General features: G+C 36.2%; 1 protein-coding gene across 14 annotated transcripts in view; it reads left to right on the top strand.

Annotated features, from left to right (window-relative positions):
* The window catches only part of Rfx3 (regulatory factor X, 3 (influences HLA class II expression)), a 252,949-nt gene that overhangs the window by 11,988 nt on the left and 215,626 nt on the right, over positions 1-25,335 (top strand). For 8 of the 14 annotated variants that reach the window (XR_003952761.1, XR_003952760.1, XR_877668.3 and 5 more), the window contains exon 2: positions 19,736-19,828. The exons of the other annotated variants lie outside the window; for them this stretch is intronic. Coding sequence is in view for 4 of the 8 variants with exons in the window: in NM_001360358.1 (NP_001347287.1) it covers positions 19,736-19,828 (93 nt within the window). In the remaining 4 variants the exon portion in view is untranslated. The remainder of the gene's footprint in view (positions 1-19,735; positions 19,829-25,335) is intronic. 14 annotated transcript variants of the gene reach the window in all.

Genomic DNA, 25,335 nt, shown 5'->3' with positions numbered 1-25,335 from the left:
ATATGTGAATTTTTCTAGTCATTAGTATATTACTAGATTAAAAAGATTCTTTTTCAAGAGTCAGCATTGTGCTTTAGGAATGTTCATATGTGAATCTCTTCCCCTCCCTCTTTTCCCTCCCCTCCCTCCCTTTCCCTTCCTCTCCTCCCTCTTTCCCCTCCCTCTTTTCCCTCCCCTCCATCCCTTTTTCCCCTCCCCTCCTTCCCTTCCCCCTCCCCCTCCCTCCCTCTCTCCCTCCCTCCCTCCCTCCCTCCCCCTTTGTCTGTCTCTTTGTCACTGTCTCTCTCTGTCTCTCTGTCTCTCTGTCTGTCTGTCTGTCTGTCTGTCTGTCTGTGTCTCTCTTTCTTTTTTTTTCTGCAAGCCAGGTTAGCATTGAACTCTTGAATCTGCTCCCAAGTGTTGGGATTAAAGGTGTGTATCATTACACCTGGTTTGAAGTGATTTCTCAATTATCTGTTTATACTTTGCTTTATATAGATGAATGTATGGATATATTTTTGACACCAAAACCTAGCATTATCCTTTGCTTTTATTGTCCTGACATTTTAAAGAGCCAAATTGTCTAACACCAGACTTTTACTTATTAGCTTCTGATTATATTCGATAAAAATCTTGACAGTGAGTTTTGATAAAGTGCCATCCTTAAGGTCATTAATTAAAAACAAACTATTATACTAGCAATCTGAATATCTCCTTTACAACTTGAAATGTACTTAAAGCATGTATTTTAATGTTGTATGGAGAAAACTGAACATAAAAATTTAGTATATGAAAAATGAAATAAATTTTGATTTTTGTGGTTATTTTGCAGTTTCTAAAGGGCATTTAAAATGTTTTGTTTCAAAAGATTACACAGTTGAGGTGCTTGTAAAAATAACGTTTGCTTAGATACTCTATTTTATGTGTGTGTGTGTGTGTGTATTTTGTGTACATATTTAGAAAGTTATTTTAATTAACGTTTTGTTGAGTGCTGTAGAATGTGATCAATATTGTTTTCTCTTCACTGTCTTCTGCATTATCTTCATCTTGGAGGCCACACTAGGAACCTTGAGCCTTTCACCTCAGTGCTGTGTTCTTGAGACAGCGAAATTGGGGGAAATGTTTGATTAAGGTCATCAGGTGACTTGTGTGTGAGGTTGGTAACATTTTTAATAGTGCTTCACATTGTGATAACTTGTAGAAACTACTTTAGCTGTGGGCTACATGTGGCAGAGTTGATCAAAGGCAAAAATTACGGTTCATTTCAGTTAAAATAGGGTTCAACATGACATCGATGGATTAATATTCCACCATTCTGTGCTTCAGAAGTTTGCTGAGTTTTAGAACTTTCGAAATTTTAAATAATATTGAATGAGTAGCTATGATAGATGTGGCTTTATCTCTGAGCAAAGGCCATTCACTTTCCAAGTCAAGTGTGATTCTTTTGTCTTTGAATTTGGAAAGAGAATACTTTGATTGCTTTCGGTTTGCATGAACATTTAATTTTGTTTGGCATTAGAAGGAGTGCAAGTGATCATGGAGTGGAGATGATGATCAGGGTCACTCAAGAGAGGATGTGTTTGATCCTGACACCTGATTCACCTTTAGTCCTACATCCCTGTATAGCAGTAAATTAAGGTGTCTTTGTACATAATATAAGCTTTTTCATAAAGTTGTGCTTTGATCAGTTTCCATTGATGCCTAGAATTTAGCTTCCAAAACACACTATATGTGAACTTTGAAAGTTCTAATTTACCTTTGGTTTAACTAGATGCCCATAGGTGGCACCCCATGCCCAGAACAACACTTTGGTCTGAAGGAATGGTATCAAAATGATACTAAGTGGGAGTGGGATTATGTAATTGGAAAAACTAAAATACAGACAGTGCTTATTACATAGAGGAAAAGAGGTGTTATTTGATTACATATGATTCCCAGTATGACATGTACAACAAACATAATAATGCCTCTAGTATTTGATTGTAAAGCATTCTACCAGAATGTAAGGCATATTTGGATATTTCAGCATATAGGTTTTTAATGTTATATCAGTTGTTTAGCTTTAATAAAGGATATGTATAAGTGAGTATTTGGTCCCATTACTATTTTGTTTAGTTTAGGCATTGTGAACTGGCTCAGCTTAGATTTCTATTAGAATTTTAAGACTTAGTTTGAAAATAAAATACAAAGTGGAATGTTAAAGTCAAGATTGCATTTTCCTATTTATGGGAATCTAGTTTTAATGTTTCTAATTATAGAAGGCTAAAACTGATGAGTGATACTTGGACATAAGAAATGATAGGAGAGAATGAAAAATGGATGAAATTAGTAGGAAAATTATAATTAAAGATTAAATAAGGTTAGATGAACAAATCAGTGAGACTAGTAAAATAATCACTTGAATGAGGTTATCTGTGGATTTGAACCAGCAGAAGAAGGTCAGGAAAGGACTATTTAGGTTTTTAGGCTTTTTTTTTTTTTTTTTTACCACATTTAAAAGGTGTTTTTTTTTTTTTTCCTTCCCCACAAATATTTACAATAAGACTTTGGTACCTTGATTTTTGTTGTTGTTGTTGTATAAAATTTGACATTTCTGGAATTTATATATAGAAAAGGATCAACTTAAGATGTTGCATCAACATTTTATTTTTATTATTATAAAATGTATACAATATTATACAAAATAATCAAAATTGACATTCATTTGGGATCTCTGGTTATCTTATATTTAAAACTGTACATTTTGAAAACTAGTATATTATATGTGTATTATAAGAATCTATTTTTAGATGTTTATATTTTGATGTATGTAAAACATATCTAAGTAGAAGGGTATAAAGAACCATGTGTACTTACCACAGAGACTTCATAAGTAATATCAGTTGTTCCTAAAGCTATATAAAAAAAGTGTGCTGTGGTGCATGCCTGTAGTTCCAGCTACACTGGAGGCTAAAGTGGGAGGCTTTCTTGAGCTCAGTAAATTGTAGGTACATTATAGAAAGACTTGTTACTGAAAGCAACTCCAACCCTTCCTTATTCTGTGATGCTTGAAATATATTTTTACAGTTTTACAATTTAAGAAGTTTCGATGGAGATTTGAAATGATATAAGATGGAGGGTAGATTGACCTTCATATTGCTTCTTCTGAGCACATTAAAATTAGGAAATTTGTTTTTGCTTGCTGGCTAAAGTCATTTGTTTAGTAATGTCAGGCTTCTCTACTTAAAATTTGATTAATGAAAAGGGAGTGAGCCTAAGGACAGAAGCCCATGTTTGAAGTGTAGAGAAAGTCTTGGTATGGTAAACCTTTCAGATGTGATGGAATTCATATTTGATCTGCCATTATTCCAACTTGCTTATGAGAAAGTTTGCATAAAATAGTTAAGAACCATTTGTATGTTGTCAAGGGGAGAGAAGCAACTGCCTTCTGGAATATTCAGCGATCTGGATGTGTAGCTCAGCCCTGATGTCAGTTAGCATGGACAAAGATCCATCCCCAGCACCATAACTGACATAAACTACGGATGGTGGCAAATGTCCATAATCCCAGCACTGGGGGAGTGGGGGGTCGGGGGGGGAGAAGAGGACCAGAAGTTTGATGTCATTGTCAGCCACATAGTGAGTTATCAAGCTTGTCATGAGACTGTGCTTCAGACAACTGAAGTTAGCTACTCAATGCATGTTTTAAGTTATTGTGACACATTATGAAGGAAGGAACACCTGGAAGCCGATGTATTATAATGATAACAAAATACTTTGTTTTCTGAATTCCATATCTTCATAAAATGCATGGGCTTATTTTTTCTCGTACTTATTTTTTTGTTGACTGAAGTCATATAGTCAAGACAAAAACATTTCCCTCTTGTTTTGAAGTCTATAACAAAAGCAGACAAAAAACCCCTCCTCATCCCCAGATTACTCTTCTGTTGGAATATATTCTGTGATGGAATAACATACATTACAGATTATAATTACTGACCTTTGATGAACTACACTTCAGTTTCTTTATTTACAGGTTGATCTTTTTGGTATGAAATTATTAAATCCATTGGGAAATGCATATATTAAATAAGAATTGATATTTTAACTTATATAATGTAACTTTAATTGTATGATCTAAAGGTTTTAATGAAAATTCCTGTGACTTAAAATATACCTGTTACATAAGTAGCCAGACTGGGTAGTAGAGTGATACTAAGTAATCGAACTATGTTGTGGTTAAATGATTTTGTGCTATAACTAAATTTCTATAAAGAAACATTTAAATAGCTAAGGCTAGAGATGTAACTCATCAGTAGAGCATTTGCTCAATGAGTTCAAAGGTCTGGATTTGAATCCCCCAAATCAAAAACCATTAAGGAGATGAAGTAAAATTAAAAAAATAATAATGAGACAAACACTTTAAACAAAATGAAAATTGTAAACCAGCAAACAAAAGAATGGATTATAATGCTAATAAATGATATTTATAAAGGATTTCATTATGAAACTAAGGCAATGCCAATTTTAGCATTAGCTTTAGTAACTTTTCTGTGCATTTAGAAACTGTACAAGAAGCATAATTTTATTTGGTTTTATTACTTTACATTGCAGAAATATCAGTAAAGCTTAGGAAATTTATTCTGACCAATCTTTACAAGTTGGGGTTTTTGCTTGCTTGCTTGCTTGCTTGTTTTGTTTTGTTTTGTTTTGTTTTAATTTGACTGTCCCTCTGTTATCTGATATAATTTAAAAGGCAGGTGTTTCTAACTTGAGAATAATACTGATATATATTTGTCCTATATTGGAATATCCACCTAACTGCAAGCAGCTGTAATTTGAATGAACTCCTGACTCTTTATATGTAAAAAGAAATACTAGCCAAAAAATTTATCCAGGTGTTTTAGAACCTGTCAAAATGTTGTATCTGGAGGAGTAAATGCCATGTGATGCATGCCTTACTTCTTGTATATTCAACTTGAGTCCCTGTCTCAGCTTAGCTATTCGACTGTGGTTTAGCTCAGATAAAAAAGCCCAAGTGGAGTGGGGTGGGGTGGGGTGGGGTGGGATGGGGGATATGGTGAGGACAGGAGAGATGCATGGGTCTCTTAGTACAGCCACATATGTTTTCCAGTGACACACATGTGCCAGTCCACTAGAAACAGAATTGGGATGTCTTCATCTTAACACTGGAGTGCTCACATTTCATGTGTACTTGGGGGGTTATCCTAGAGAAGCCCTTTTCTGTCACCCGTTTGTTTACTTTACGTTAAGAAAGCAGACGTAAGTGACTTGTTTGTTGAACCTGTTACTCTTCACCGGGACAGATTTCATACAGCTAGTGCAAAACTTTCCTTACAGGCAAACACAACTGTGATGCTTCGAACATTGTAGACTTCTTGTAGTGTATACTTTAAAATATCCCACTTTTCTAGAGAGTGGAAACATTTCTAATTCTACATTCTGAATCTGAGTGCATTAAAAAATATTTCCAACTGCAAAGCTTGGGTATAAGTATCTTTTAATTGTTCTGTTTTGCAGTGAATTAGAAGGAAAATTAATTATATCCTTTAAAGCCCTTTAAAGGTTGTACACTAAACGAAAATACAGTATTGAAAACTGCTTTTGTCTGTGTCATTTGTAAATTTGTTGTGTCACAATTGATATTAAAATGCAAGAAATTCTCATGCTTGGTATATACATTTTCACTTTTTGTATGTGAAAGATGGAACCCAGGATCTCACCCACTGAGCATCTGCTCTGCCACTGAATTAGACCCCTAGCTCTTCTCTGATTCCAGTCATTCTGAGGGCTGTTATGAAACTCAGTTTGTTAATTTCAGACATGGAAATGCTACTTCTTGTGGGCCACTCTAGTGAAGCTAAAGTGAACTAATTGACCCTGATATAGTTGGTACAAGCTGAGGCTTGCCAACTGGGCTTTAAAGGTGTTGCTGTACTTTGAAGTATGAATGAATGCACCTAAAGAATGACTACTGGAGCAGACTGCCCTTAACTCCATAGCGACAGGAAGCAATACACACACAGCCATGCTGTATATCATGTGTAATTTTGTAACTTGAGGTTTTGGAAGAATATCTTGTTTACCATTTAATCGTATTGAGACTATGGCAGGAAGAAGCAGTTACCAAGACTGGATTCTTGCCCCTGCTTCCCAGATAGAGCATTGGTAGTAAATCTTTGCCCTCAGTCTTTGAACTGCATTTGCTCTCCTTTTTGTGATGAAGGTCTGTAAGTCGAACATTACCACTGTTGGTTACTTGAAGCAGTCTATCTGCGATTCACCAAGAAGATGACAAGTGAACTTTACAGCACAACCTGATTTCTCTGCAGTCTAATTTGTGGCACCAAATCTGAAGATACATTTATATAAAGCAAGAGCAGGTTTCCTATGGGGGAAAACCATTTGTCATTTGCTCTTAACAAGATAAATCCCCATAGACAGACCTTCTTGTAAAATGGTTCCCATTGGATTTATTCTCAACTTCAATAAAAAAGGAGATATGGTAAACAAAGGTATGACGAAATATTAGTTAGCTCTTGCATTTTTGCTGGAAAGCTCCCAGTTCTAACTCTCTGAGGTTTAAAACAGTACAATTTCATATGAATTAAGTGGGCCTCAGAATAGACTGCAAGGTGTTGCTTTGTGCTCAGCTGATCTTGTTTTTAATGTGGAAAGTGATCAAAACAATTCATGTTTACATTTCAGTGTATCTTTGTCACTAATATATTTACTGAGCCATAAAATGGAAACTGGAAGTATTAAAAGTATAATGCAGATGAAGAGAGTGCCAAATACTTTCAGGCTTCGAATTAAAATATGAATTTAGAGAACAACTTAGTAGAGTACTTACTAGACTGTTGAATCTGTTGTGTATAAAGGGGAAGAAAATAAAACGGCAGCTGTGCTTTTATATCATGAATTTATAACCTGGGTCATGTTTGCTTCAACTGACACACATTCACATTAGTGTATATTTATATTAATATGTCTTCTAACAGTTTTCCTTTTTTTTTAAAATAAGTTTTATATTTTTCTGAGTCAGAATCTGTTAATGCAGTGGCTCTCAGCCTTCCTAATGTTGCGGACCTTTAATGCAGTTTCTTATGTTGTGGTGACCTTCAAAGCATAAAATTATTTTGTTACTACTTTATAACTGTAATTTTGCTAATGATATGAATTGTAATGTAAATAATTGACATACAGGATATGTGATATGTGACCCCTCCTCAAAGGGGCAGTGGTCCACGGGTTGAGGACCACTGTTTTAATGACTCCTCCCTGCCTAGTTATCAAAATAATTAAAATAAATTTATTTTGTTCTACCTTGTGGCAGCAAACTGCTTATCATTTTCCACTAGGAGGTTTTAGTCTCTGGTGATTTCACACTCCCGTTACTACTTGGCTTTGCAGTTCCATTTCTCTAGCCAGCTTGGCTTAACTGTATTATCAACTGTTTAAAAACAGGTGGTGGCAGCCTTTAATCTCAGCACTTGTGAAGCAGAGGCAGGTGAATCTCTCTGAGTTCGAGGCCAGTCTGGTCACAGAGCAAGTTCCAGGACAGCCAAGGCTACACAGAGTAACTCTGTCTTGAAAAATCTAAAACAAAACAAAACGAAACAAATAACTCCCCAACCAAACCAAATCAATCAATCAGTCAAACACTGTCCTCCAAAAGACTCCCTCCCCAAAACAAAGCCATGAATCTTGAATATTCTGGGTTAGAATCCCAGAGTGCACTACTGACCAGAGTTTAATCCTGGACAGACTTCTTCAGATCTGCAATAGAGTTGGTAACTTGGTTTGGAAGGCCCCATTGCATGATGCATATGGAAGTTCTATGCTTGACAGCGGAGTAAGCAAGTGAGGGTTGCTATCACTTTCCAGCACGGGCTCCTCAACTATGCCTCACTGCTCTTGTTCTCTTAACATTTTGTTCTCAGTGTTTACTTTGCTTAGACTACATTACATTTTGTTCCCTAATATGTCTTTTTGTAAGGTTGAGAGTGCTCAACTTAAATGGACTCACTTATAACAAACGTTATCCTTGGTACTGATTAGAAATTGCCTTTTATAGTTTTGTTTACTAAATGTTCAACATTTTCATATTGTAAGCTTCTTGAGGAAACATCATAAATTAGATTTTAGAAACTCGGTATCATTGTCCTTTCCTAGGAGAAGAAATCAATCTCTTGTTGATTAAGCCTCAGACTGTATTGTGTAATGAGCTGTTTTATCATTTATTCAATCCAAAAATTTAATTGCCATTAGAACAGGGTTTTTTTTGTTGTTGTTGTTTTGTTTTGTTTTGTTTTTTGTTAGGGTTTCTCTGTGTAACACTGGCTACCCTGGAACTTGCTCTGTAGACCAGACTGGCCTTGAACTCAGAGATTCTTTTTTTGCCTCTTGAGTGCTGTGTGTCACCATCACCCAGCTATAACAGTTCATTTTTAAAATGAGTATCATTGTGTTTACATTTAATGGCATAAATGAATGAATTTTTGGCATTTTGTTAATTACTACCTAGTTAACAGTAAATTTGGGTTGACTTTACTCTGTCTCATTTCCTCTTAGCTTTTCAAATGAAAATTTGTTCCCTCTCTCTTTATGTATTCTGTATGCCTGTGGCATTTCTGTAGCACCTTGACAAAGAAGTGTTAGTAGTTGGGCATGCTCTCTCAGATTTGGTTGTACTAGGTGCGTGCATTTCTAATTCTGCTTATCCTATGAGAAATTGTGGAATTGTGGGGATTTTGCCTTTGGGAAGCTACTTTGACCACTCCAAGTCACTTGTGTTTCTTTCTTTGCTGCCTAACTTGACTGTATATACTGGGATGGTAAAGCAGTAGGAGCAGGTCTTGAGTTCCAGTGTCATCACCAAGGTAACTGGTGGACACAGAATGGAATTCTTCAGAGTAGTCAGTCCTGTGATGGGTCTGTGGCGTTTTTGTATTATGGAAAGTTACCTGCCTTGAAACCTACACAGAGATTCTTAAACTGAAAGCAATCTTTGATTTATGTAGATTTTAAATCCATACAAATTTAATTTCAGACTCCCTCTGTAATTTAAAAGTCCCCATATGCCCCTTTTTTGGTTAGTATATTTTCATTGTGTACCATTTTTTTTAGGTGATAATTTTGCTGAGTTATTCTCTTTGAAGGCATTCTAATTCCAGATTTAATGAGGAACTCAAATTTCTATAAAAACTTTAAAAATATATGTTCCTTTTCACTATTATTTATGAGTGTGTGCGTGTGTGTGTGTTTAGATGGGTGCTGGGTATTTTTGTGAATTTCTTTTCTACTTCTTTTGTAGAATCAGTGTCTTCCTGAACCCGGAATTCTGATTGTGGCCATTGGCCAGCTATCTTAGCCAGTCCTCCCAGGGCTCTCCTCCCTCTGCCTCCCCACTGCTGGAACCGAGCATGCCTGCCTGCTCGCATGTTAACTGTAGCCATTATATGTGTAGGGCAAGTGCTTTACCCCCTGAATCATCTCCCTAGCCTCTCCACTTCTATTTTTTAAAGATTAAAAATCCGTGTGTGTAAAATGTGCATTTGTGTGTGAGAGTGGATACATGTATAGGAGGGTGTGAAGGTAAGAGAACAATCTCTGTGCGCCATCTCCATCCTGAGGCACCTTCTACCTTTTGTTTGAGATAGACTCATTGGTCTGGCACCTTGCCAGCGTAGGCGATCCTGATCCTAGCGCTTGCAGTGTTTTACCATCACTGGGATTATCAGTGCACACCACCAAGCCTTTTGTGGTCTATGGGTTGTGTGGGTGCAGACTCTGCTCCTTCACCTTACTTACTGAGTCATTTCTCTGACCCGCATTTCCACTTTGTATCTTCATGCATTTATTGATCAATTATTAACACAAAATGAATCAAGACGTGAACTGCTGTAAACATAGCATAGAGCAAAGTATCCTGGAAACGATGCCATTCAAACAATGGGAGGTAAAGGAGACAGACAATAAGTGGAACTGGATTCTAGTAGGTGGTTGTAGGTGCTATAGTAGGTGGTTGTAGGTGCTACGGAGAGAACTTAGGTGAGGAAGAAGGATGGACACAGATGAGACCTGCAGACCATTGAACAAAGGCATGCAGGAGTCTTTGCATGCTTCTTCAGTGTGACTGTGTGCTTATCCTATTGACGCTTTGATCGATGCTAACTTTTTTGTTATATTAGCAGTTCTGTTTTATCCCCATTCCTTCTCATGGCATATTCTATTTTTCTGTTTGGACTCTTATTTTAAATTTTTATATGCCTTTTCCTGAAAAAAAAAAAAAACAATTTTGTGTGTGTATGTCCTGAGAACTATAGTCAAATATACTTGAGAGACTTGGAAAATTAATCCTTCATGCATCCAAGTTCAAGATTCTTCTGAAAAACTTGAAACTACTGCTAAAATACATTTTAAATACCCAAATTAAACTTTTGTGCAAAGGAGAAAATGTAAAGATTTTAATTAGTAGAATTGGCTGGACGTCAACTTCATTGGTTGCTCTCTCAATTTGCTTATGTGTAACTTTAACATGGAAAAAACAATCTTTGTTTATGATAGATTCTATTTTAAAAGTAATCCTCCCATGAAATTTATTATCATTGCTTATATGATATAGGTATCATATCTCATCTTTAATCATAGTCATGAGTCAATTTTATTTATAAAACTTTGATTATGCAAATAGACAGGTTATTTAGAAGTTACTGATGGAGGCACATTATCTTGAATTTTGTTATTTTGAGTAATGATTGTCATTTTGATATTATTAAGTGTAGAATTTTCAGTCAGTTCAAGTCAAAACCATATTTTCCATTTCAATTCATTGGAAAATATTAAGCATTATTTGCCTGTCATCCATTCTGAAATAACTTCATATTTGAGGCTATTGTTGTACATTGGAAAGCTTAAAAATCGTACATACATATTTAATATGAAGAAGATAGGTATTTTATAGCATTAAAGTAAAAATTAGTGGATTTTTGTACAACCTTAAGCAAAACAAAACCTTTCTCTAGCCTTTTGTAATTACATATGCAATATTATTTAAAATTTTATTGCTTTTTAGTTAGTGGTATGTATATGCCTATTAATATGCATATTACCGCATGCTGTGGTAGACTAAGGACAACTTGAGAAAGTAGGTTCTTTTCTTCTACCGTGTAGGTCCTGGTGAAATACTTAGAAGAAGCAATCTGAGAACACAATGTCTGATGAGAGAAGAAACCTTGGCTCTGGTCCTCACAACCATCAGAAGGGAGGAAGGAGCCTCACTTTTGTCCCTTGTCATGTTTTTTTCCTTTGTAGTTGCAAAGGAATATTAGTATTTAATAAAATTTGCACCTGCAAGTCATTGGTCACCCATCTTAGCCATGTGATGTATCAAACACAGACAATTCCCTATCTAAAAACAATTATGAAAGTAAAATATATATAGAACTTAGCTCTATTTAACATTTACTAACTATTGATGATCTTTGATTGAAGAAAGTATAGTTAGGTAGGTATTTGGGTCTGAAGTATGATAGGGTGGTACAAATCTAGGGATTTTTATAGAGGAGACATAGCTACATAGCATCATGTATTTGATGAAGCTTCATAGCTTGCTGTCTTTTAAGGATGTTGCACTTCACACTGCAGCTGTATTATCTCAAGGAGGCAAGGTCCAGTGAGCAACAGAAAACACTCTCTAACAAGACTTAGAATGTTGCATATGTACACTCACTTATTTTATTTTTATTCCATTGCCATTTAATTGTTAATTCTACTTAATAAGCTCCTAAATATCACAATATCATATGCCTAAATAGGACTTTACTTTTATTAGATCAGTTTTTCCTGACAAGATTAGAATAATGTAATGTATTTGTCAAATAGTTGACCAAAGAATTAAATAACTGCTTTGGAACTTAATAAATTTGCTAGCACATGCACTGCAAATAATATACTCCTAAGTCAAATGTGGTTTTAATATTTTTTTTGGTTGCTGTGTATGTGTATCTACAGTATTGTATTTTAATGTTTTGACCTTTTTAATGAAATCAATATTGAAATTACTTAAAAATATTCTTTGTAAATAAGGTTCTTCAGCATTAGACTTAAAAATTTCTTACTAGGTATGAACATTAGAAAGCATTCCAGTTATTTCTTTAGAAATTAAACAGTCTGTACTTGGTTTCCCTAGCATGTGTTAATAACATACCTGAAGATTGAAAATGAAACATTTCTGAGTTGTACTTTTCTTAGGAAGTAAGAGTGGACACAAGAAATAATAAACTTTTGAATGTAGGTTTTCCTACTTGTTTTTGTTTGCTTCACATTTGTATATCACTCTCCATGTGTTTTCTACCAGTATTCTCTTCATTGTTCTCTTTCTAAAGAGTGTATTGTCTCTGTCACCTTTTCCTGGCTGACTGTTCTCTTTGCTCTGTTTTCAGGTTGGTTTTATTTACAAAACAGTCAGTTCTAAATCTTTGCCCATCCTTCCTTTAGCTCAGGCCTTGCCTTTTGGTCAGAATTACTCCTCAGCTTCAGCCTCCTTCAGCTCTCCTTTTGTATCCATCCTCTTTTGTTTTGGGATAGTTGTTCCACATTCTGCTGTTTGTTGTTTCTTAGAACTTTTAGAGAAATAGTTTTCTTTGCTCTGCTCCTATGGTATGTAATGAGAAGAAATGAAAGCAGTGTGAAGAGATAGCTGTGGCTCTTTTAAAGTCAGGGAGGTAGGGCACTGACAGAAATGTTTCCAGCGTCAGTGGAAGGCCTAAAGATTGTTAGGAATATGGAGAAAGGGCCCATCTTAATTTTTTCAAATTTATTTTTAAGGTTGAAAAGTTGCTGGCAGTATTAATATAACCAGAATCTCAATGGACACCCTGAATACATTCTTTAAAATTGGGTTAATTGTTAAATATCATATTCCTCTTTTCCTGTACAGTTTTTGATACTTTATAATATTACATTTTTGTCTTTTTCTTCCAATACTTTATGAAAATGGGCCTAATGTGTCTAAGCATGTAAGTCAGAACAATTTCTTCTTTTAAAGGTTGTAGTTGGTTCCCCTACTCTATGCCACTGTGTGCTTCAACAATCTGTTTAGCAGAATTTTATTGGCAGACTCCATGATCTTCTTGTCTAATTAAAATAAAATAATATCTAATGCAGTGAACTTTTGTGAATAACTTATTCAGCATTAATCTTAATACTTGAGATAGAACAGATTTTATAAGTTAATATAAAAATATTACTGGTCAACTGAGATGAATAGAGAAAATGTTTTCATGGTAAAGTGCTATCTAGAATTTCCCTTTAAGTTTCACTGCTACTACTTTTGTAAATATTGGGTTACTAAGTTTACTTTTCTATTGTTGGATTTAAAATAGATTTTGAGAAACAAAGTCGAACGTACTTAGCACTGTTCTATAACCTTACAAGCTTGCTGGGTTCGTTTATATATATTACAACCTTTTAGGGGACTATATAGAGAGAAAGACTTGGGGTGGTAGGTAGTATAATTGAAATGTAGATCATAATCTCTGTTTGTTTTTCCAAATTAGTTAGGGGTTCTGAGGATACATTTTGAATATTTGTGTATGTTTAGCATTTCGTCCCTTTGTTAGAAATCTCTCAGTGTGACTTGGTTTTAATAGGATGTGTCTTGAATTGTGAGCCAATCACTCTTGAAAAGTATTAAGCCCTTTAAACACACTGGTCAGCCCCACAGAGGGAAGCCTACAGGTTTATTAGCACTGCTTGGCCTGAAAGCACAGCATACCCTTTTAGGTTGCACAGCAACAGACTCCTAGCAACCGTAATAGATTGAATTTCTAAGAGTGACCAGGCCGGATGTAATAATAAAGCAAGAGGTACAAACAGTTGTCATGGTTTTCTTTTCTCAGCAAGCTAGTTTGATTTAGGGAAGCTTAGCTTTTCAAAAAATGGGCAAACTTCTAATAAAACTACTACTGTTTGTACATAGGACTTTTGGTATTACCATGGCAATAATGGCACCAAAATTTAAGAGTCATGGGTTAATAATATGCTGATAATAAAACAAAAGTTAAAAGGAGTATTATTTAAAGTTTTCAGGAGGAATGTTTTGAAAAAGATGTTATCATAAACTTAAATTAGAATTGGATCCAGATAATGCTAATACCCTTTTTAAAAAATAGAAACTTCACTATATTTATGTTTTCTCTTTTTTTGGTGTTCTATTTTAATTTTAATGCAATTCCCTGTAGTTTTATGTTGTGATATAATTGAACATTCATATAACATTCAAAACATTAAAAACCAGCTTATTTTAGCTGCTTTGAAGTTACAAACCAATTGAAGCAGAGAATTTATTAGAGAAACAATAATAAAGACATATTTAATCTTTCATAGTGATAGGAAAAGCATTGCTTGTCTACAGATGTAATGTGCTCTGACTTCCTCAGCATTCTTTCTGTTTAGACATTAGTGTGTGTTTGCCAATGTTGCCGTGAAAGGGAACTTAATTCAGATATAGTCACAGGCTGAAGAAGGATGTTTCCATCAAAAGAAGAGACTCTAGCTGTTGGGAGTTGAGAGTAGTACTGCAGCCTTTGACAGCAATAAAGTGTAAATATACACATATGCTAATACCCTTGATTTGTTCATCTTTTGTGTCAGCATTTGGAAAAGATTGTTAAAGTGGCAGTTGTAGTAAAGACTAGCAATTACAGTAAAGAGCAGAAATTAGGTATTTGTGACCTATTATATTTCATTAAAAGACGTCCTTATTAAAATGGCACTGCTTACTCTGATTACTTGACAGCTGCCCAAACAGATTAGAAAATACACAGTTTCAGCTAAAGGTAAAATCAACCTTTTAAGCAAACTCCTAGTGCAGGACAAATAATATATGGTACAGTATAAGCCTTTTTGAACAGTATATTTGCTTTTGGGAGAAATGTTTATCAGTGGCCAAATAGCATGTCCCCTTAGCGTTCGTTTAGAAAGAGCACACCAGCAGTGGGATTTTCCCACTGAGATGTCTTTCAACACTCATCTGAGACTGCACTAGCTTTTCACTAGACAACTGACTTTGAGAAGAATAGGTCTAGGGAGCAGCATGGCTTCCTGAAAGCATTTTCTGTCTTTTTTCTTGTATCCACAACTCTAACTTTGGAAGCCTCATTGCTAGGTTATTTCTGAAATATTCTAAGTGTCCTTTGCTTGAGCCAGTCTAGCCCCAATGAGTCCAGTACTTGAACGTTAGGCATCTCCTTCACAATAATGAATGGTCTTTTTTTTTTTTTTTCCTAGACAAAGTTTTCATCTTCTATGGCTCTTACTAACTCTTTTAGTATTTCTACTTGCTTTGGAAAACACAAAGTAAAACATCCTTATTTCTTTGTCCCTGTCTTCTATACCATCAGGTAGAGGATAAGCACTGTAGAGCATTCTGTAAGTACCAAACACACACACACACACACACACACTTAGTATGAAACTGATATATACAAAGTTGACTTGTCAGAATTTGCAATATTAATAGAAAGCTGCTGTATGTATATATATGTGTATATATGTATGTGTGTGTATATATATATGTGTGTGTATGTATGTATGTGTGTGTATATACATACATACATACATATATATATATGGAACTGTATAATTTGCACAAAGTGCCAAACTAAGCTATTTGAGACACTCATGATAATTCCACTTATACCCAAGCTGGGTTTTTTCAGCTAAATAAGTACCTGGTAGAAGTTGGAGTAGATAATATCATGAATTGTATCTTACAATTGTGAGGAAGGGGTTATGCACACCATAGATATAGAACCAAGCAATGAGGTTGAAGAGTTCCTTGGTAATAATAAAGCAGATGAAATAGATAAGAAAAGACAGAATTTAAAACATGGCTAGGATGTCATCAGTGTACATTTCAGAAGGAGGATCCAGTGTAAAGATAAAAGTGGTCTTACTGAGATGAACTTGGCAGGCATTTGCAGAATAGATAATAGACCTCTTACATGAAAACCTGTAAAACAGGATTCTGATTTTTAATTCCAAAAGGCCTTGCTTGAACTCCTTTTGTTCTTCTTTTTACTTTGAATTCATGGGTGATGCAGATAACCAGTATTGAATGAAGCTGTATTACAAAGTGTGAACAAGTGTTACACCTGCTATATGCTTGGCACTATGACAGTGAGTAATATTGCTAGTGTAGCAGTTGATTAGTAAGTACTACTACAGGTGATGGTACTGTAATAATCACCATCAATTCTGTTGTAATGAAGATTGATTCTGAGGAAACATTTCTGTAAAGAGGATGTGGGAATCATGCCAGTCCCTACATCAATAATGGTCACAAATCATATCCCTCCATTCTTGAATACTTAGCATGAAGTATAATGGAACATGTTCTACCACCGTAACTTGACCAGCTCTTTGTGGGACAGTGGTAAGAGGAGAACTGACTCATCCTATTGGTCATGAACTATAGTTCACCTCTTTCCCCAGTGTCCCAGGTGCTTTACTGTAGCTTGCCCACATGTATGCTCAACTTTAGAGCCTGGTCCCATTGTTCTCAAGGGCTTTTCCTAACAAGTCCTGAGTCTAGAGGTGAGCATGCCTCTCTATCTGCACTGGTAAGGGTGGTTCATGGCTGCCTACTGTGCGGTCCTCAGGGTCAACTTATTAGATTTCTAAGGGGTCAGCATGACACTGAACTGAACAAACTTCTTTTCCTAAGAGCTGAGCCCTGGAAAGATAGTCATAGCTGACATTCAGAAGTGCAAGGAGGGGCTATAGAGATGGCTCAAATATTAAGAACACTTGCCACTTTCCCAGAGGATCTGGGTTCATGGCCCAACACAACCTGATAGCTTAGGACCAAAAGTAATTTTAGCTTCAGAGGATCTGACTCTTTTCTGGCCTCCATGGACACTGCATAGATTTATTGCACAGACATACACACAGACATATATGCAGGCAGAGCCTCCCCCGCCCTCTCTCACACACACACAAGTACAAGGACTTGGAACAATGCTTTTTCTTGTCTGCTCTCAAGATGGTGCTGGAAGTGCCTATTTGGCATGATGACAAATCAGCAGGGCTTCTTCCTGTATTTGTGAAACGCCATAAGAATGAAAAGGTTAAAAGATAGCTAGAGTCTTGGTGACTTGTAGAGTAGCTAAGAAAAACAGTATTTGGGTGCAGTGTGGATAGGACATAACCTTGTGTTTGTTACCACCATATCTACTAGCATCTAGTCACTTTCTCATACTTTGCTAACCACCTTACCAGAGTAAGAAGTTACCATAGAATATAGCAAGAGGGAAATGTATTACTGAAAAGTCACCATAGAACTTAGGACACTAGGAAGGAAAGTTGGTTGACTTGGTAATGTGCCTGTGCATTGCATGTGAGGATCTTTGATTGTATATATGGTATTCAACATGCTTCCTTTTAATTGAATTATTGAATATGAACAGGCTCTTAAGGAATAAATTAGACTTACTGTTAAAGTGATGGGAGGTAAAGGCAGAATTTCATCAATGAGCTAGTGTGGTAGCTGTGGAACTTGCAATCCCTTAAAAGATCTGAGCAATTGTATCACAGTGTGGTACAATACAATAGAGAAACAGCTGTTGCAAGAAGAGATATTGTTTATAGCCTATTTGGAGAGGAGGCATTGGCAAAGATAAATTGACTATAATTTAGCATGGACTTGCACTCACAAGGTTGACATAGGGAAGGATATTTGGAGAAAATAATTAGGATTAAAGGAATAGGTAGAAGATTTAAAAAGTCTGTAATTATAAGCCTGTATAATTAATAATTATGTTGCTTAAAATCACTGTGAAATATGTAGTCACTTCATTTATAATATATACAATAAACTTCATTTCAGAGAGCATTCATAGTGTAACAGACATATCTGATTATGTAGAGTTTAAATTGCCCACTTTTTTTGAGAAAGTGGATTCGTTAATTAGTATAGACTGTTTCATTTTGTTGAATATGACTTGTAATCCCCTAGATACACACAAACACCTGTGATTATTGTGTGAGCCTTGTCTTGTCTTTAGTTAGTCCTAAATACATGTATTTAGATTTGCTACCTGTTCATATAGACTCAGCTGTGCCTGTTTGCTTTGCTATTTTTCCAAGTTTAATGGACCAATATAAAAATTTATGGCAACTGTCACTTAATGTCTCTTCTACCTTTAAGGAAAATGAAAACAAAACCAGATCATGCTAGAAAACTGTGTTGCTGTGTATAGTTGACTATTATATACATACTATGCTAAACTGACCTGTAATATTATGGACCAAATTTAGGCCACAAAAACCAGTCTGAACAGGTTTAAACATAGACATAAGTGTATGTTGTGGCATCATTGTTATTATAAGTTGACTATGTTAGAAATAAAGAACAGTGGTTTCAAAATAACCTTTTCTATTTTTCTAGAGATTTCTTTTAAAAACAACAAAATCTGGAAATCACTCTGCATACACCTTTTTTTTTCTTTTAAAATTCTGTCTTATGTTACATCCTGATTGCAGTTTCCTCTCTCTCCATTCTTCCCAGTTCTTCTCTCTTGCCTCTCTCCCAGATCCACTCCTCCTCCCTTGCCCTTCAGAAAAGCAGGCCTCCCAGGGATACCAAATAAACACAGAATCCTAAGTTCCAGTAAGACTGGGCACAAACCCTTACCTCAAGGCTGGACACAGCAACCCAGGAGGAGGAAAAGGGTCCCAAGAGAGAGACACCCCACACTCCCACTGTTAGTTGTTGTCCCATAAGAACAACTACAGAACCATAGTATATGTGCTGAGGACTTAGGTCAGATCATACATGTTCCACTGTGCACTTTAATTCCAGTACTCAGGAGGTAGGGGCAGGCTGTTTTTTGTGCTTCTGAAGCTAACCTAGTCTACATAGTAAGAACTTATTTTGAAATTTTTTTCTATAAAGTTGATTATTGTGTGTATTTTGCTATTGTTTTCAGCTTTATGATTTATGTTTGCTTTGCTTTCTTATTTCCAGGAAATATTTAAGATTTGAGCTAATATATAATCTGTTAATCTGTTTTCGTTTTTACTTCTTTAAATACAGAAGGTTAGCAGAATGGTTTCAGTATTGTTCTTTTCACATTGTAAAGTATACATTTAGAAAACTCCCCTTTTATTTTTCCTCACTTATATTTGTTTTTGATCATCAAAACATTATATTTGTTCTTTAAATTCTAGTTCATTAAGACATATTTACATTTACTCCCTATAAAATCAAAGCACAGTATCCTTTCTTGCTTAATAAGAAAAAAAAAGATTTGGTTGTACAATGAATACTTTTAAATAATTGATATACAAAGTGATTTAAAATAATCAACAGTTTCAAGATATTTTAAAGATTGCTCTACCTTCAGCTGATGTTTTATTTTTAAACATGTTTGAGCTCTTGGTATTTTTGGCATTTTTATGATAAAGAATCCCTTGAGTTTGGCTGGTGGAAAGGCTAGGGGTAAATTGATTACATGTCATCTATTACCCATGTGACACAGTGGGATACAAAGAGTACTATATAGATTTGACTGTCATGTATAGAATCTCAATTCTGAATTTTTTTCAAAAGTGGCTATGTACATTTGGAATGTGCTTTTTCTTTTGTGGTGTTTACAGTTAATATGGTGAGGCGCTTTATTCTTTCACAACTATATATGTACTAGAGACATTATTAGATTGTGTTATGTAATTCTTTTAAATGCTTCAGGAAACCTGTTTATCCGTGGTGCTATGGAAACTGTAAGAGAACTACTCTCTGATGTCTATCACCTACCCCCTCTGTCACCTCCAGCTGTCTCAGGTAGGAATAAAGGATGCTGTATTTAAAAATCATATAGCTATTACTCAGATTTTATAGGAAAGCAATGAGAAAGCATTCACATCCCTGTATGTGACATAATTAAGTACTTTTCAGGCTTAGAGGAATTGAGTGAGATCAAAAATAGAAGGTGGAGTCCTCTCATATGGCTTTGGTTCCCATGTATCACCCTCCACAGTGTCTGGATCAGGTATCCTAAAATGAGCCAAAGAATTTTATATACTCTTTCCATTTCTATACTAGTTATGTTACCAGACATCATGCACATTTTAGAATCTACTTAAGAGTAGAAAAACAGCAGTCAGTTTATTGAAATTCAGATAATGGCATGATGGCACTTGGATCAGTGGATCTTAACTATTTGGTGAGTGATTGGCTACCATGCTTCTGATAATGTCATTCAATAATGGCTTGGTTACTACAGTTTGGATATGGGAACCTTTGCTTTTATTGCAAAAAAACAAAAACAAAAAACAAACAAAATTCAAAACCTTTAAAAGGAGGCCTCCTTTGGCATTTGGAAATGCAGAACGAGCTAAGATGGATGTGTGGTGAATGGGAGGCTCATTTGGAGGGCAGGCTTTGTGTCTCAGTACTTACAAGATGGACATCATTGTGCTTGAGATTGTGCTTGCATACAGTGTATTTTCATAAAATCCCAAATTGTTGGAATTAAAGATCAGCCTATTAAGGTTGTTAAAAACCTTATTATTTTGCCATTTCTCGTTTTAATTGAAATTCAAACGATTAAGATTGGTATTTTCTAGTAATTATGTGTTTTCCCTTTTCATAGGTGCAGTAGTGGAATGTTTGTAATGGTTTTAAATATAGTTTACTTTCCCCCCATTTGATGCTGGTTATTGAACTCTGGGCCTCATGCCTGTTAGGCAAATGCTGTGAGCTGTACACCAGACCTAATGGACTTACCTTTTGCTGTAGTGTGGATCAAAACTAGTATCTCCAATGGGTTAAGTAGGGGGGACTAGCCCTGAGCGACACTCAGCATTCAATTTGTCTTTAAGAGCTACCATTTCATGTTTATTTCTTAGATCTATGAGCCTTTATATATCTCTAATGAAAGATGTGCTGATAGGATAGAATCTGTCAAAGTTCTTGATTCTTTAAATAGCCTTTCTTACCAAAGAAAACCTTCAGTTTTAGAGGGAAAGTAAATGCATAGGCTGTGAATTAAAGAACAAGGCCAAAGGGAAATAAGAACTATCTCCTCAAGAGCTAAAGAGAAACGAAATCTATACCAGACCCCTGTACACACACACACACACACACACACACACACACACACACACACACACACACACACAGAGGGAGATGGGGAGAGGGGGAGGGAGAGAGAGGGAGAGATAGGGGGAGAGGGAGAGAGAGAGAGGAGAGAGAGAGAGGAAAAGGAGAGAGAGAGAGAGAAAGGGAGGGAGGGAGGGAGGGAGGGAGAGGGAGACAGAAACAAAACCACAAGGCCTTATTCTGAAGAATAGCTTTGTCTCACCCCCCCCCCCCCCAAGTACTGGAATTGCTGGGATTACAGTTGTATACTCTGATGCTGTAGCCTCCCCTCAAACTTGTGTTTTGTAAATGTCCTCCAGAGGTTGCACCAAGAGTTCACCTGTACACTTTCAAGATTTTATCATAGATAAAAGGTTACAATTCGGTTTTAAGAATGGTGATTAATTTTGTGTCTAAGTCCTCACAATATGTTTTGGAACATAAGTATAGTGTGCGTCTATGTATAGGAATTATATTTTAAGAGCTATGATTTTATCAAAGTATATCTAAAGTACTAGCTATTTCAGATAGTTTCCTAGGATGTTGTAATTTTCTTGTATTTTTCAACCATTGTAGTTAATCAAATCAATCTGATATTCTTTTTACTTACTGAGAATATCTGACTATAGACATTGTATACCTAATAATTATATAGACTTATGCAAGTTTGTGTAAAGATCTGGTTGCAGTATATTTTTAGAGGTAATGTAAAGTATATAAACCAATGAGTGGGCTGGTGGAGTCCTTTCTTTAGGAAAGTAGTGGAGGAAGCACCCTAAAGTCATCCCTAGGGAAGAAGCAGAGAACAATTTACATGTCTCTCCTATCAGCAGTTTTCCTTTTGCTCTGATATTTAGACTTTCTTTAGCTTTGGCAGCAAAGCTAAAGCTCTGCTCTTCTCTTCTCTTCTCTCCCTCTTCTCTCCCTCTTTTCTCCCTCTTCTCTCCCTCTTCTCTCCCTCTCCTCTTCCTCTTCCTCTTCCTCTTCCTCTTCCTCTTCCTCTTCCTCTTCCTCTTCCTCTTCCTCTTCCTCTTTCTCTTCTCTTCTCTTCTCTTCTCTTCTCTTCTCTTCTCTTCTCTTCTCTTCTCTTCTCCTTTTCCTGCCTGCCTGCCTTCCTTCCTTCCTTCCTTCCTTCCTTCCTTCCTTCCTTCCTTTCTTCCTTCCTTCTTTCCTTTTAATGAATATTTCTCTGTTGTAAATGAAATGAATAAGGTTATTGAAGAGGGAATGGAGGAAAGGAAGCAAGTTTGTATATTGGTCAGTAATTATCATTTATATAGCAGGCCACAATTTATAGATTTTTAAATTGTTGTTTGCGTTTTTTTGGGGTGTGTGTATTTATGTGTGTAGTAATTGTAAGAGCTTGCTGTGGCTGGCTGGTTGTGGTATAGTCATTGGCTGCTTGTTGTAAACAGTGAAGCAGTAACAGATTGAGAAACACAATTCAAGTGGGGCAATTTTTATGTCAGTGATGTAGCTGTGAAGTGTGATAGGACTCTGTTCCACATATCAGGAACTTTGAAATTAAAAGCAGTTCTGCAGGAACCACATTCGTGGGATTACTGGAAGTTGAGCTCAATCTGCAGAGTAGATTTGATTTTTTCTTTCACGTGGGCTTGTGCATTACAAAATTTCAGCCTGTCCCAGCGCTATATGGTTGTCTTTAAGAGTAGCTAACTGGGTCTCTTCTTGTTTTTCTTTATTTTGGTATGAATGGCAATCAGTGTTATATATACTACCTCTTTTCTTTCTGGTGATTATGGATCTAGATAAAAAGTTCAGACTCTTTTTTTTCCCAAGCGTAAAATGAATTTATTGATCTTCTCTGGAATTTTATTATAATAAAAGGGAAACTCAAAACGAAACTCACTGTCATGTTTGAATGAAAAATGTTCCTCGTAGTGTTCAGCATTTGAGCATTTGTTCCAGAGTAGATAGTGCTGTTTAGAGAGATTTAAATGGTGAGACCTTGCTAGAGGAAGAATGTCACCAGGATGGCCTATAAGAGCATGAGGCCTCAGCTTACAGCCAGTTTCTCTGTTTCATAATTGCTGTTGAAGATGTGGTCTCATAGATTACTGCTATTGCTGCCATGCTGTCTTCAACATTATGGATTTAAAAAAAATTATTAGATATTTTCTTTATTCATATCTCAAATGTTATCCCCTTTCCTGGTTTCCCCTCTGAAAATCCCTTATCTGCTCCCCCCTCCCCCTACTCACCAACCCACCCACTCCTGCTTCCTGGCCCTGGCATTCCACTATACTGGGGCATAGAACCTTCACAGGACCAAGGGTCTCTCCTCCCATTGATGACCGACCAGGCCATCCTATGCTACATATGCAGCTAGAGCCATGAGTCCCACCATGTGTTTTCTTTGATTGGTGGTTTAGTCCCAGGGAGCTCTGGGGATACTGGTTAGTTCATATTGTTTTTCCTCTTATGGGGCTGCAAACCCCTTTAGCTCCTTGGTTCCTTTCTCTAGGTCCTCCATTGGGGGCCCTGTGCTCTGTCCAATGTATGGTTGTGAGCATCCACTTCTGTATTTGTTATGCACTGGCAGAACCTCTCAGGAGACAGGTTTAACAGGCTACTGTCAGCAAGCTCTTGTTGGAAGTTTAGATTCTTGATGTTCCTTCCTCTCCTCTCCTCTCCTCTCCTCTCCTCTCCTCTCCTCTCCTCTCCTCTCCTCTCCTCTCCTCTCCTCTCCTCTCCTCTCCTCTCTTTCCTCCCTCCCTCCCTCCCTCCCTCCCTCCCTCCCTCCCTCCCTCCCTCCCTTCCTTCCTTCCTTCTTCTTAAGAAATATTTCCTTTACATACTCTATAGGGAGTAAAAATAATTGAAAAAAAAATCAGGGCCTTTTGTAAGATACTAATTTAAAATATATAAGTAAAAAAAATTGCTAAACGTGAGAGTCCTGTATGAAATATTTAGTGCCTAAACTACAGAGTAACATAGTTGCTCCATATGGCATTTAAAGTGTTCCTTGGATGTCATGACACCAGTCCTGGCAGTTACATTTAGTTTTGACAGGGTAATTTTCATGAGCTACTCTTTGTTTACAGAGTGAAAATGCTGGATCATGATAATCTTCAGAAATAGTGGTAGAAGTTCTAGGAATGATTTCTTTTTTACATCAGAGAATTGTAGAGTCTATCATTTGTAAGTTTCAGTGTGGGTTTTCATGATAAACAAACATGCACTTGGTTCTTACTATATTGTAATAATCTATGAAGTGTCTTATCTACAAACACAGACAAATCTTAAAATCAGTGGTTCTTCCAAACCATAATGAAATGTAATCAGGGGTGAGTGTAAAATACACACATTCAAGGTAAAAGTAGCTATTTAGACTAAAATTTAATTCAACTGTTTAGACTCAATGCATCCTACAAATTGAATTTGTGTCTGGAGTTTATGATTCTAAAAGTGAGTGACATCTGTTTTTCTGAAAGTGATTAATGAGCTTTTAGTTTAACGTGCTCAGCTGAACACTCTTAGGTGGTCTGTACAGTGATTTTTCTCCACAGTCTATTCTGGACATGAGTTGATTGACAGGGTTCCCCAAATGACAGCAAAATGCTCTTGATAGGAGGAGTGAGCAAAGGTTTGCACCACAGGTGTGCTTTCTTAATGCAGGTGACTCAGATTTGTAATCCAAGTAATTTGCATTTTTCTTTTTCATTGTTAGGATCTTTTCTTCTAAATTTAATGATGTGGATAAAAAAGAATTAACTTATTTCATTGAAAACCAAACCTATTTAGAACAAGCTTAAGTTATAGAAAGGGCATTTTATTTTTATTTTATTTTATTTTATTTTATTTTATTTTATTTTATTTGTTTTTTCGAGACAGGGTTTCTTTGTGGGACTCACTCTGTAGACCAGGCTGTCCTTGAACTCAGAAATCCGCCTGCCTCTACCTCCCAAGATCTGGGATTAAAGGCAGGCGCCACCATGCTCGGCAAAAAAATCACTTTGTGTGTGTGTGTGTGTGTGTGTGTGTGTGTGTGTGTGTTATTTCTGTAGCCCTATCTGTCCTGGAACTCACTCTGTAGACCAGGCTGGTTTTGTTTGTACTTGTCTTTAAAACTCCCACTAGAATAGTCCATTTAAGCTCTGCTGGTGGAATTCTAAAACTTTTATCTCTTTTTATTATTCTTTCATTTATTTATATTTCATATGTTGCCCTCCTTCCCAGCCCCCCTT

Source organism: Mus musculus, chromosome 19 (assembly GCF_000001635.26).
Source record: "Mus musculus strain C57BL/6J chromosome 19, GRCm38.p6 C57BL/6J".
NCBI lineage: Eukaryota > Metazoa > Chordata > Mammalia > Rodentia > Muridae > Mus > Mus musculus.
This window is presented reverse-complemented; position numbering and strand designations above follow the sequence as displayed.